The following is a 14,386-nucleotide window of genomic DNA, read 5'->3' as shown; positions in this document are numbered from 1 at the left end:
TCTTGTCGACGGGGGACTACGCGGTGGCGTTCATTCGACGGTGAGCCTGGATGGCGGGTCGATGCTGCTGGCGAAGGGCAACGTGCACGACGGCGTCTCGAGGGAGATGCTCTACGCCGCTGGCGCCGTGACCGCTGCTGGGAGCACGCTGAGCTTTGTGCGCAACCGAGCGCTGCTGCCGCGGATGCTGTTGCTGAGCCTGTCGCTTGCGGCTGGGGTGCATGTGAGGGTGGCGTGCAACGACGCTGGTGGACGTGTCCTGTCGACGGCGGAGGAGTACGCAGCGGCTGGTTTTGGCGACGCTGGGCGCATCGACGTTGTTGGGTGCGACGCCTGCGACAGGGACACGCACTGCTACGCGCCCGGGACGGCGTCTGCAAGGATGGAGAACGGTGTGTGCGTGTGCGTGTGCGGCAGCGGCGGGTACGGCGAGGCGTGCGTGCCTGTGGGTGCTCCTGCACTGCCGCCCGCTGTGGGCACTGTGTCGAGTGTGTTTTTCCGCGAGGGCGTGACGGTGCGGTCGGTGTTCGTTGTGCCTGCTGGCGCGAGCGAGGTGACGCTGCGCCACGTTGTGCTGGACGGGTGTCAGTTGGGCCACCCCACCGCATTTCCACGTCACTATCGCTCGGCTGCGTACGTGCGTCTCTTCACGTACCCCGTCGTTCCTCAGGAAGCCTTTCCGCAGGAGTCCTCAAATGCAGTGGACGCTTGAGAGCAACAAGCCAGGCCTCGCAGTCGCTGTCAGTCTCAAAAACCACCTCCAGTGATTTCCCACCGCGAAGCAAAAGTGCGAATGCGCGGTGGTTGTTTGTTCCAAGGCTGAACAAAGTGATGTTTTGCGTGGGATCATGGCGGTGCGTCCCATTGTCAAAAGCTGCCTCCTGGCGTGTCTTTGCCAGCTGTGCCTCGCCGCTGTAGTTCACAAATGAGGTTGTGGGCAGGCCGATGAGAACTTTTTTGATGTCACTTATCCACATGGTGACTGGAGGCCGTTTGCGATTTAACGGGAATCCCTGATGGTCCAGATCACAGGAATGAATACGTTTGCAGTCCTCCAAGAGAAAATATAGGCGTCTGCGAGCATTGCCCTTGCTCGGTATCTTTGTCACGCAGACCCCGTTGCGTAAGTAATTCAGCACCTGATCCACAACAGAACTGAGGTGGCGCTCCGTTGCCTCGGCGTCATGCAGTTTTCCATTTTTCTTTGCCACGTATTCATCAAGCATACGCTGTCGATACACCTCGAGTCCTCGTCCCAGCCTCTCCTTGCGGGCCTGTTCCTCTTCGGCGCTGGCCAAGTATGTCTGTTCCTCTTGCGTGAAGACCTCGTCAAACTGGCGTCGAATGATTTCCGTCTCCTCCGGATTGACAGGAATGTCTTCAAGGGAAATGAGCTTCGGCAAATACTCCTCGATCGTTTTGGTGTCGGCAGCAAGAGCCCTCTCGGTGGCGTCCTCCTTGGCTTTCGCCTGCTCGCGCTTCTTCCGCTCCTCGGCCAAGGGACGCACCTCTTCCAGGAATTTCATATTCATTTCCTTAGTCTGATGGATCCACTGCCTCCGCTGGCGACACCGCTCCTCCCGGACGGTCCTTCGCACCGCCTCAATAGAATGCCGCTCCCGCATGATGGCCTCTCGCCCCCTCGCCCCGTCAAGTTGAACCATCTCGAGCTGCTGCTCCCTTGTCTCAATGGCGCTCTGCCGTAGGCTGAGTCCTTGCTCCGGCTGCTGCATCGCCTGCCGCAACCTCACAGAGGCACTCTCCTCGTCCTCTTTCCTCGTTCGGGTCTTCTCCACCGTATGCTCGTACTCCCAAATGCGGTTTTCGCGGTCGGCCTGCAGAGCACTGCTCTCCCGCTTTTTCGCCTCCAGAGTCCTCCCAATTTCATCCAACGTGGCCCCACCTCTCCGCTCAAGCTCTTTGGCCATCTTCTCCGCCTCATGCTTGGCGCGCCCGCAAAACACACTCAGCTGCCGTTCCCGCGCCTCCTCACGGTTGCTCTCAATGGCGTTGACGCGCTTCATCCCTTCCTCCTCCATCTCTGAAATGGCCTGTTGGATTCATGGCCACAATGCCTGTGGTCGTACACGGCCCGGACAATCATGAGTTCATCCCGCAACTCCATAATGTCCTGATCAGGACGCCACTTGTCAACGGCAAGATCCCTTGTGGTGGATCCGATTCCGGTCGAGACAAGAATATTACCAACACGACGAGTCGTGGAGAGACAATGGAACGATTCCTCCGCCCACACGGCATCCGAAAAGGCGTGAGCCAATAAAGCCGTCTCGGTAGAACCAGTGAGGCTATTGTTGCGGTTGCCTTTTTCCGCGTTGTACGCTCGGCGCAACAACTGACTGGGTTCTGACATGCCGAAGGGAACACGCAGACGACGGCGGCGAATGCTGGAGACAATTCCTGCTGCCGACACAAGTGCTTGTTGGGCCCCTTCGTGGTGTAGCTGCGCGGTGGCATCAATGCCACACAAAGCGGGCCGTTCGGCATCTCCCAAGGCGACAAATGTCAGGGAGTTTGCATCCATATAATCTGCAAACTCCGCCTCACCAACATCGCGGTAAAGCTGAAGGACGACGGTGTCGGGCAAATAAAAAGGCATTGCCTCCAGCTCAGGCATTGGCTGCCTTTCACACAGCACGGGGAAAAGCTACTTCTCATAGTTTTTGACGATAGTGTCCATCGCCGCTCGAACGTCGCCGGCCAATGAGACACGAATTCGCGCCGCCATTCGCACATGTGGTCCCTCCTTTAGGGAGCCCACAATAACTCCGAGCTCGTTGTCGGCGTCAAGAAGGTCTGCGCGGTGCTCTATTTACCCAATGACGTGGCATGAGAGGGCAAAAGTGTCCTTTTTGGCGCCCAGCCGAATAAATTCAGTGATGACTCAAGCGGCATATCCTTCTCCAGCTGCAGAGCCGTACAGGAGCTGTCGCTTTGGTGACGAACGCATGCCGTAGCTGAAGGCCACCATGTTCTTGCGTTCCTGAGTAAAGTTGGAGGCGGTAGTGGCACACAATTTTCGGAAGAGTGTGCTTGCGTCCGGCACGTCCAACGCCACATCGACGTCAAACAAGGCCTCAGCAACCGCGAATCCGGCATCCCTCAGGGGCTGGGGGCAATTCAACCGCACCGTGGTGCCGTCCACCCGCATTGTCGCGGGGAGCTGCGAGGACGGCGTCGTGGTTTGGTGAGAGCAGAAACGGCCTTCGCCTCCATTGGAAGAATATCACATTGAATGCTGCGCTGTGTGTTTGTTGCGTGCACAGACAGGAGGGTCAAAGACAGGCAGAAAGAAAAGGGAGAGACCGAGAGGGAAACAACACTTAATAATCTTCCGGGCCGCTGGCCGGATCCTGTAATTACCCAAAAAGAAAAAAGGAAAAAAAGCGGCAAATGGAGAGGCAATGAGTTCGCCGTAATGTTTTCCCAAAAATATATACACATTCCGTCAATCACCGCCGTGGACTGCGGCGCGCAGTTACAAATAAAAACACTTATCCCCCGCGAAGCGGCAGGCCTTTGGGCTCCTCCAGCCACAAGGTGAGGATCACAAAGTGGGTGGGTGGGAAGGCAAAAATAAAAATAAAAAATAATAATAATTTCGTCTGGCAGCTGTCTGCTCCCTGACTCCCTCAATCGCGGTCTCCCAAAAGACAGTGCGATAGAAGAGAAAAAAAATGTGAAGAGATATCTTCGTTTGTGCGAGATATGAATTTATTTGGGCAGCCAGCCATCCTCTCAAGCATTCTTCTCACAAAATCCCATGAAAATAAAAAGAAATTATGCGGCCCCTGTAGTGCGCAACAGCCTCCAGCGACGATGGCCTCTGGTGGAAAAAAATAAAATAAAATGAAAAGAGGGTGTGGTGAGTGTGGCACTGCCGATCACAACGGTTCTCTGAAAAGAAAGGCATTCACTGTCTAGACCTCGTAGGCACACACATATAAAAATCGTTTAAATACTTCCCAATATATTTCACCAGAACGAAATGCACTTTGTTCCCCAATTATTTTCCCAACTTTCTTCCCTATCCCTTTTCCCCCAAGATTGTTGTGTTCTCATTTCTCGGATTTTATTTACAAAATTTACCCTTTAAAATAACCTGGTATCGGTGTACCTTTTCCGTCCCAAAACGCCACAATCTCGTTTTCAGCGTCGCTCAAATTTTCGGTATTGACGGGATCACATCTCCGCCATTTTGATATTTCTTTGCTCAATGCGTGTTGTATATAAATCATCTCCCACGACATGTCTCGGGATAATTCGTCCCATCCTTCAAAATATGCCGATAGGCGCTCAGTGAACTGCTTCACGGTGCTGGCGGTGGTGTGGTGCTCACTCGCCGTCGCCATCTGCAGCCCAACCAGCGTCTTCCGCGGCGAATCAACAAAGAAAAAGCCGTCCACCAGCGGAAAGTTTTCAACCGCCGGTAGGTACAGCACCCCGTACTCCATCGCAGTCCTCGTGACACCGCCTTCCAGTTTCCCTAATCCAACGGTGCGAGTGGGGTGCCCGTGATGGTTTAACTTCAGCACTGAATCCTGTGCTTCTTTACGTTTTGGTGACCTCAGCTCATTGAGTCCATTTAATAATGCACTGACAAGCTCCCCATACATGAAGGCGCGCAAACCAAATTGTTCCAGAGCTCGGGAAACAAGAGCACCACGCGATCCCAATATTAGCAACAAAAGATCCTTCGTAGCCATTTCCTTTTCCAAACGGTCCGCAATTCGAAACTCGATATCAGCACATATCGATGCGTTGAGAAATACCTCAGCACCTTCTTCTGTTCTTTCCCGGACGATCCTCACAAGTTTGTGACACGGATCCTCGGAATACCATTTTTTCTCTTCTCCCATGGAAAAGTACTCCTCAACATCAGTATCTTTGATTGCTAGCAAGGCACCATTAACGGCACCCAAGCGATCAATATAATTTTCTCATCAAAGATGTGACGTGGAATCGGCCCCACATTCTCCATGCGTTCTTTGACCATCTTCCATTATTCCGCTTGTTTCTCCGCAGTCCCATCGCGCTTCATCCAAGCGCACATCGCCTTCACATCCATCTCGTCGGGGCAATTCATGATGATTCGACTGGCTCCTAATTGCTTCTCCCACTCATCATGGTTGGTTACCTTTGGGGATGACACCACAATCATGCCCCATCCATCATAGGGCGCAAAATTTGTGTCGGGCGGTGTTCCTTTCTTTGCCACATCGTAGATAATATACACATTCCTCCCATGCCCCCTCAAACTTCTCAACTCCGAGACGCACATGTCCTCATCGCTGTATCTTGTCACCGCTCTGGTGGTCTTGTCAGGCACGTACGCATCTCCTCCACCAAAACAGTGAACAACCACTTGTAGTTTCTTGGCATCGCAGTGCAGCGGCTGGTAGAGGAGGTACGAGCCGGCAGCCATCGATTTCCCGATCCCGGGCGTCCCAATCAACACACGCTGCTTGGGCGTAAAGTCGGTCCCACCGTGAGGGCTGGACCACGCGGTTACATCGTCAAGGACGATCCGCCACACTCTCTCCACCGCACAGTTTACAAAAACGTCCTTAGGAGGATCCTGTATCGTATTCCACGAGTACGGCCATCCCTTGTCCGAGGCAAGCACCATCAACACGGGAGGTGCCGCACCGAATTGCTGCACAGCGTCGTTTTTTTCGATAGCGTCGTCAGCTTTCCTATACGATCATGACTGTTCTGGCTTCCCCTCATGCACCCCCATTCCAGTCCCCGTTTTATTTCGCTCCACGCAGTCCGGAAGTTCCACCGCATGGCTCCACCTCGCATTGTGCACAGACTCGTAGCATCCCTCCAGTTTCTCCGGTGCGCTCGTCGTCGTTGGTTTCCTCGCCTCCTCGGCAGCCGCATCCAAGAAATGTTTGGTGGAGTTATGAACAGTTGCTTTTAACTCCGCAGCAGCTAATGACCACCCCGGTAGATTGTTGACACCCTTATCGCAAAGCCTGCGTATATCCTCATCGAAGATCACTTCACCCTTTACAGCTCGCTTCATACTCAAATAATGACCTGATGCCTGCATTTTTTTTTTTTTTTTTTTTTTCTACTCTTACCAGCGCGTCTAGCTATACAGTGCCATCTGAGTGCCGAAGAGGTGGTCGAGCAACGACAAAAGTTTCCTGCTATGAAGCAACTGCCATTGAGAGAACTTTCCGAGGCGAAGGTCCTGTTCAATGCCCAGCCGTTGACGCACAGCCAAGGTGCCTGGACATTCTAGAAGCAGATGGTGCAAGGTTTCCTGCGGGCCAATTGGCGTGCTTGTGGAAGCTGGCTGATCCTGCGGCAGCAGAGATCACCTCCTGGCACTGCTGTTTCGATGCCGTGTGGCGTCTGGGTTGTGTGCGCAGCGACTTCTGTGCTGTGCGGTGCTTCTCCGTGTGGGGAAAACCATGTCACAGAAATCACATTTGAGCTCGGGAAGCGGTGGAGGATGTTCCGGATGAAATGACCGGCAGTGACTGACGAGACCCGAGAATCCCGTCAATGTGGAATCACAGTGCGGACATTTCTCCTTCCGACGGCGTGTGAGGGTCCGTCTCCTTACTGGAGAGACGTCTTCCTCCCTCGCCGACGGGGGAACAGTGTCCGTCCCCGGTGCGCTTGGATCGTTGTTAGAGCACATATATGCAGACTGTTCCGGTGAGATGTTGCGGAATCGGCATTGGTTCGTGCAATCTCTCACGGCCCAGTATCTTCGGCCCCAGAGCTCAGATTCCCCGCACCTTGCCCTTGCGAGGTGAACCAGTTCCTGACGGTGTAGAACTTCCTGAGTGATCAGGTCCTTACCGCTGAGATCTGATGGCCTTGTGCCGCAAAGCAAGTGGCGATGAGTGTCTTGACGAATGGTGCTACGCCACTTGTTGGTGAGCTGGGTAGTAAAACATGTCAGCAGATCCGTATGCCATAAAGGTGCGATTCCTTGCTCCGTGTATTGTCCACTTTCCATAGTCTGCGTCGCATACTGATCTGCAAGCTCGTTAACATGTACTCCACAATGTCCGTAACAAAACTGCAGGTGCACGGACCAGCCAGCACGCGTCAGTGTCAAGAGACGCTGCCAGATCTGATCCTCCGTCCAGTCTGTCTGACTGAGCGGGCCCTTGTTTAGAGCCGCTAGAAGAGACTGACTGTCCGTAACCACAAGCAGGGTTTTACGCCTGTGGCGGATAAGAGGGATCATCAGCTTCTCTAGGGCTAGAAGCAGCGCACGGGATTCCGTCCTGTAGCTGCATGGGCGTGCACCGCAGTTTATGCTGGCCTTTTCTATTATCTCCAATGAGTTGAGGGATGAAAGCAGTATTCCAACCCCTGCTGACTTGGGAACGTCGACACCGCCATCGGTCGCAAGTATCCACGAACGATGGCTGTGCAGCGCCAGAGCCTCTTCGCTGACCCTGTGCTTTTCCTGTATCAGCTCTTCCTCGTCAGTTATTGAGTGGTCTATCGGAAGTTCCACACCGATGGTGGCCCGGCGAGCGGAGGCCGCAAACCAGGGAGGAATGGAGCTGCGAAAGAACCGCTCTTCGCGTGGCGAGCTCTCGGTGATGCCATAGTCCTTTGTGTATGCGTCTACGAAGGCATATAGCTCGTCCCGAGATAATGGCGAGATGCGGAAACCAGCGCGAGGTGGTGGCTCAGGCGGGGGTCTCCGCATCCAGTCCATCTGACATGCGCGTGTGTTCTCAAATATTGAGAGCCGCGCGCGCAGGCAAAGGACGTGGAGCGGCGGCATATTAGCCTCCAGTAGTGCGGATTCCGGGTCGACAGTGCTCGGAACTCCGCTGACAATGCGTGCTAGAGTTGCGTACGTCTTCTGCGTCTCATTCTTCGCTGAATCCGTCGCTACTGCCCATATGAGCTCGCTGCCATAGCGTAATTTGGAAGCACCGTATCCAATGACGAACGTGCGTAGGTCATGTGGAGATGGTCCCGCCTCTTTGTGCGCTATGCAGCGTAGCTGCGATATCCGTTGCGAAGTGGCAGCGCATTTCTTGGTGGCCGCCACATTTAGCGTCAGTCGTGGATCGAGATCCATGCCGAGAAGCTTCGTATTTCGCGATGCCCCCATGGTCATGACTGGGATTTGACATCCAGCCACTACCAGGGGCCACCTTCCTTCACGATCATAATCTGACTCCGTGTGCGTGGATAGTGTGAACCAAGCAGCTTCACACTTTGACGGGTTGATGGCCAGGCCATTTTCCTGACTCCACGCATGAAGCTTTTTGAAGAACCATGTTGGCAGTGGGAATGGCGTCTTCCCGGGACTGCCCCTTAACAATAATAGAGAGGTCGTCCGCATACATGTCTGCTGTGACACCCGCAAAGCTGTTCAGCAGATTGAGAAGTGGGTGTACGTAAAGGGAGAACAAATACGGTCCCAGCACGGACCACTGAGGAACTCCTCGCAGCATGGGACGCCGATCGCTGTGTCTGTGGCCAACTCGTGTCTTCGCGTAGCGACCACATAGAAAGTTTCTAAGCCACCTTCTACAATTCACCCCCGGAATATTAGCCAGCAAGCGAATGAGGACTCGATGATCTATGGAGTCAAAAGCCTTGCTGAAATCAACCAGCACCAGCAGGGTCCGATGGGGTCTGTAGTGGAGTTGATTGCCAATACCGCTTTTCTTGGGAAGGCTCACTTGGAAATAGTGATTTCTATTATGCTCCACTTCGTGTATCAGGTGTGCCAGCTGCATCGTCGTAGTACGCATGCTACGATATGCATACTGGTGGGGGTGCGGCGTCCACACCCAAAGCAATCTCTTAAGTACCATTTTCCCAGCAACCTTACTCACAATGGAGGTAAGGCTGATGGGTCGATATGACTCAAGCAGTTCCGGCGACTTACCGGGTTTTAAGAGTGGAACGATGGTAGCGCGTCTCCACTCAACCGGAATCGCACCGGTCGTCCAACTGTGGTTAATGCAACGAAGAAGGAATCGGAGGCCCTTTGACGAAATATGTCGCAGTGCCTCACTGTAGACTTCATCCGGTCCGGGGGCCTTGCCATACGGCGTATTACGTAGCGCAGCAAGCAGTTCCGTACGATTAAAAGGTGCATCAAGAGGGGAGTGAAGATGAGCAACTAAACCAGATGTGGTGGCAGCTTCGTTTTTATCCTGTGGCTCAGAACTAGATGAGAGTGAAGAACCTGAAGTAAATGTAGCGGCAGACTCGTTGTTGTTCTGCGGCTCAGAAATACAAGAGATAAGAGAGGTGGAAGAAACTAAGCTAGAAGTAGCGGCAGACTTGTTGTTGTTCTGCGGCTCGGAGCTAGAAGAAGTAGAAGAAAATGAAGTAAATGAGGCAGCAGACTCGCTGTTGTTCTGCTGCCCAAAAAGAAAGGAAGCATTAATGTTCAAGGATGCACTCTGTCTGTTGATGCCTTTGGAAAACCTAACTGCCTTGTGAGAGGGGTGAAATGGAAGAAAGATGCGATTGAGAGCATTCGCTGCTCTCCTTGCTGTTTTATAAGTGTGTTGACCATCTCCTAATAACATTGATGTGGGAGATGGAAGTGATGCCTTTTTTCGTCCGGAAATGTATTTCCATGCGAGTGGCTCGCCTGGATTTAACTTGCTGATGCGACGTAGATACGTGTTGCGCAAGCGCTCTCGGAGCAGGAGGAAGAATTGACTCCTTGTCCGTTGCATTTCTGCCTCACGGTCGGGCGTCGGTAACTGTAGATAGCGGGCCTTGCTGTCGGTAGCCATCCGCTCTGCCTCCATGAGAGTGTCGTCCCAAAGCCTGGGACCGTCCTTGTGCATGCCGCGGGGGCAATGCCGTCGATACGAAGTTATAAGCGCTCTCGTGAAAGCCTTAATGCCGGTGGACTGCTTTTTATAGTCATATGCCGGAAGTTGTGCGTCGAAGTCCTTGATGAATAAATCCCACTTGCACTTCCCCCAACTGTAGAAAAACTTAGGTGCCGAAGGTATGGTATCCTTAAATGCCTGATGCAGCGTAAATGTCAGCATATAATGATCACTAAGCGGCGACACTGAGGCTGACCAATCCGACACAGTCAAATGCTTTGACCATGTCAGATCGATACAGGATCGTTCTCTTGTGCCACGGGCATACGTGATCTCACCAGGGGTGTTAACCAAGGTGAGTCCCGCATCCGTGCACAGTTCTAAAAATTCTGCAGCAACCTCGCTTGGAGAAGTCTCCAAGAATGGCTCCCACTGTGGGTGATGCATGTTGAAATCCCCGCACAGCAGGAGCGGCGTCGAGGCTGGAAGGCAGTTTACTAACCGCCTGAAGGATTGCGTTACTTGCGGTGGTGGTCTCATATAGGCACTCGCTACAATAAGATCACGGTTCTGGTCCAGAGCAACCTGGACCACCACCACTTCAAGGCTGGTGTCATGCTGGGGGATGGTGAGAGGTATACGCTTGGAGCGGAGAGTTTTCCGCACCAGCACCGCCACACCGCCTCCCTTGCCGATGCGCGACTGTGCATAGAGCACATAATCTCCAGTGTGCATGCTGGCGATCTGCTCTGACGACTTCCATGTCTCCTGAATGGCTATTATGTCTGCTCCTTGCGCCATTAATGTTGCGAGTTTTGACGGCGTGAGGCAAGAAACGTTCATCTGGAGTACTGCTATGGGGCCTGGGTTCTGCTCAATGTCTCCGCTTAGCAGTAGCTTTTGTCGTTGCGCGTCACATACGGCACGCAAACGGTATGTATAGCGCTGATAAGCGCCGATGGAATTCAGCAGCGGATAGAAATACCGCTCCGCGGGCAGCCATGTAAATGGCTCCATCTGGTGCCCTTCCGACCCGTTTGTGCGGCGCCTCCTGCCTCTCCGCGGGCAGCGGATGGGCAGCAGGCGCTTAGCTTCCTCTCTAGCAAAGAGTACTAGACCCTGGCACCACGTTGAGGTGGCCGGCTGAGCCAGGGATGCCTGCATTTCGTTCAACGCTCCTTTATCACGGATATACTTCGTGGAGTCCTTGAAAAACTCCTCCAGCAAAACATCCCGATTGGTGTCCGCAACGCCCCTGCCGTCCAGTTCCCTCGTAAGAAAGTCGTTCAGCCTCATTTCATTGACGCGAACTCTTCCCTTAAACAGTACCTCTTCGATATTAGTGGAAATGGTAAATTTCATTTCTTGCGTTCCTCTTAGCCTTTCCTCTGCCTCCCGCCTCGCTTCTGTCAGTACCTGCGTGAGTACTCCGTTTGGTTTTCCCCTTGCAAGAGGAGTGATCGCATCCATTTCTTTCATAGTCCCTACGTTGCCCGAGAGAGAGCACATCCTCGTGAAGAGGCCTAGTAATGGCCTCCAGAGCTTGGTACGCAGTTAAGTTAAGAATTTCTTCAAGAGGCCGCTGGTCTTGTACGTAATCATCCGGCTCCTGAACAAACAACTCCATCGTCACATTGTAGTCTTTCATCAACAGCCGACCTGCCGCCAACATAATTCCAAAGGAAATCACTCAGCCTCATGTTGGTGCTGCTCATGGTCCACTGCGGCCACACTTTACTCCCCACCACATGTCGAGCTGCAGCGTCGGAACCATCACAAGAGCCGCTGCAACGCGCCATCACAGCACCCGTGCGATGAAGCATCCCACTCGCACCGCCCAACTGTGGCCAGCAGGTGTCGCTGGCTCCAAAGGACACTCGCGGCTGTCTCGTCCCGCAGTCCCAATGGCGTTGGGCGTGGCACTCGCACGGCAGGGCGGTCGGTGCGCCATGCAGCCACACTGAAACGCGAGGCGTGCAACCAACCACAACACCGCCACATTATGTCGTCCTTTTTCATTTTGTTTTATTCACGTTGTCGGCCTGTTTGCCCCATCACCGACACAAAAAATAAGTGCACACCTTCACAGAAACAAAGAGAAAAGGAGACACGATCCCACCGTCCCGCCGCGGGCCAACACTCTCCTCCACCCACCACCATTGCCGCACAGAAGACCGCGGTCACATCGCAGAGTCAACACCACAATGTACACCACACCACCGTGCACTGAACGATGGGCGGGACGCGGCCATGCATCGCCCCGCTCCATTTTCCCACCACTCAAGCGTTGCGTGCCCACACAAAGTAGCAAACAGAATCAGAGTGCACACAAACCCAACCATCCCCCTCACTCGCTGAAGCACATTATTCGCATGGAGTGACAACATTTGGGGACACACCAGCAGTAGCTGGCTGCATGGAATTTCCCTGCCAGCCCTGCGAAGAGACACGACAACTCTGCGGAGTCAAAGTGGCAGCCCGCGGTGTTGCCCGCAGTTCACATGGCAGGAAGAATTCCACGCACGCATATTTCCGGGTTCCTCGTTGTCTGAGTGCCCAACAGAACATGTGCAAAAAATACATGCGCGCAAGATGGTATTTAAATACGTGAAAAAGTCGGCCTGCTTTCTCCGATGGCGTTGGCGAGAAATTCCACACAATCCAATCAAAGTGACACGCCGGACAGAATGGCGTCAGTTAATAAATAATTGCGCCGATGCAAAAAGCAGCAGAGATTTGGGTTTTACTCCCGACTTCGGAGACGATAGGTGGCATCAGAGTGTGTATGTGCGCAAGACATTTCGTGGGACGGTGTTGTCCAATCCCGTCGTGCCCCGATACAAAAGGGCAAAAAAAAAATAAGAACACACCCTCCAGAAAAGGAGTGACGGTTGGGCAGTCAACCCCCGCTTCGTCTCACATGACATCCACATATGTGCACTCCACCTCAAATACGTACCTCCCTGGACGCCGCATACATGACGTGTGGTTTCGTCACTCGCAATGTGTTTTTCCTCCCGCAAACAACCCAAAAAATAATAATAATAATGGCCATGGCGCAGCTTCACTCAGGGGAAGCAATCGGAGCAGACACGTGTGGGGCCAGTGATCATACCAACAAAAATATATCTAAAAAGGGGGCAATAACTCCTCCAAGCCACGGAATCGTGCAGTGTCCATCCCTCTCCTTCTACATTGAAACCTCCTCAACAAATGCAACAGAGACATGTGCAGCGCAAAATCTCTCCCTGTCCCGCGTTCCATCTTACTTCCCATGAGCAACACGGCAGTGGCGCCGGCGTTACATCTGAGATGACTCCAAAATACCAGGCACCATGCTGTGGAGAGTGGGTGCTTGACGAATGTTTCCGCGTTAGCGCCTAACACGAAATGAAATCAAAAAAAAAAACGACCCGCGACTCAAACTGCCCGTTTATGGACGTACTAAAGCAAACACTGAGACGCATGTACAGCAAAAAAAAAGGAAGAAAAATATGACAATCCAAATATATATATATATATATGAATTTATGCATCTATATACATGTATATTATTTTTTATGTGCTTTCATTGTTACTTTTTTTTTGTTTTCGCATTTTACACAAAAAAAGAAAAAAAAAAAACGAAAGTTAACGTAGGACACACAGAAACACTTGTTTTTCCCCTCAATAATTATTTAGAAAAAACCTTTGTGTGTGTCATCACTGTCCTCTTCTTTTTTTTTTTTTTTGTTGCTCTAAGTTCAGTGTCTACGTTAATTTTTATTACCTAGTAACCGTTTATTGTGCGGGTTCCGCAGCAGTGTGTTCTTGTTGCTCGGCTGATTGCTGAAAATCGTCCAAGTGAGAAGGTGAGTTTTCATCATCCGCATTGCCATTACTCTTCTTTGCCCGCGGTGCATGTCCTACTCGGCACTGAGCTCCAAATTGGCAGGGACGTTTACTATCGTCTTCATGAAGAAAACGACAAGAACCAACAAACTTACAGTTACCTTGCAGAAAAAAACAGCAGACCGTTTGTCTTTCCCACTCACGCTGTGTTTCCAATGAGCCACCAACAAAGGGCTTCTTTCGGTGAGAGCGAACTCCAAACGCACCTCGGCCGTAGTCACCCCCCATGACCATAGTGTAAGCACCACGTCCATAGCCCCCACCTCCACGCCCCCCAGCGTAGACGGATCTTCCACGATTTACTTGACCTGAAACGGTGCCTTGGAAATTCTGAAAAAGTGTTGGGTTATACGTTCCTTGTGGATACTGAGAATAATAACCACTTTGCGCATGGTACTGGGCAGGAGCATGTAATTGTTGGGAAGGATAGCCCGAATGGCTATAAGCATTGTAGCCGCCATACCCACGATTCTGCACAATCTGTGGCTGACCAAATGGTTGCATGGTCTTGTTTGATATTATATATATATATATATATATAATTATATATATAAGCCTATACAAGACTATATATATATTATATTATATATATATATATATATAGTCACTTTCGGCAAGCAAAAATACAAGGAAATGCAATCAAATATCAAAAAAAAATAAAAATTTTAACATACGTAAAC

At 52.1% G+C, this 14,386-nt stretch overlaps 1 protein-coding gene and 2 pseudogenes across 1 annotated transcript, besides 9 other annotated features; all 3 read right to left on the bottom strand.

The window, feature by feature from the left end:
• Positions 1-13,023: a sequence feature (areas not merged during assembly with more than two copies in the genome that could not be assigned to a particular haplotype).
• Tc00.1047053507787.190 lies at positions 355-3,234 on the bottom strand (annotated as a pseudogene).
• Positions 3,344-3,780: a mobile genetic element.
• Positions 3,591-3,620: a sequence feature (AT_rich).
• On the bottom strand, positions 4,104-5,906 carry Tc00.1047053507787.170 (annotated as a pseudogene).
• Positions 6,076-6,097: a microsatellite.
• Positions 6,079-10,969: a mobile genetic element.
• Positions 13,024-14,386: part of a sequence feature (heterozygous, non-Esmeraldo-like haplotype) that runs on past the window's edge.
• Positions 13,322-13,367: a microsatellite.
• Tc00.1047053507787.140 (hypothetical protein, conserved) lies at positions 13,596-14,210 on the bottom strand (the record flags this gene model as incomplete). The annotated part of the gene is made up of 1 exon (XM_808837.1): positions 13,596-14,210. One exon carries the CDS (start codon positions 14,208-14,210, stop codon positions 13,596-13,598), a length of 615 nt encoding a protein of 204 aa, XP_813930.1.
• Positions 14,226-14,309: a microsatellite.
• Positions 14,355-14,375: a sequence feature (AT_rich).

Source organism: Trypanosoma cruzi, genomic scaffold, assembly GCF_000209065.1.
Source record: "Trypanosoma cruzi strain CL Brener 1047053516443 genomic scaffold, whole genome shotgun sequence".
NCBI lineage: Eukaryota > Euglenozoa > Kinetoplastea > Trypanosomatida > Trypanosomatidae > Trypanosoma > Trypanosoma cruzi.
Note: the sequence above shows the minus strand (reverse complement) of the source record. Positions and strands in the feature narration are given on the sequence as shown.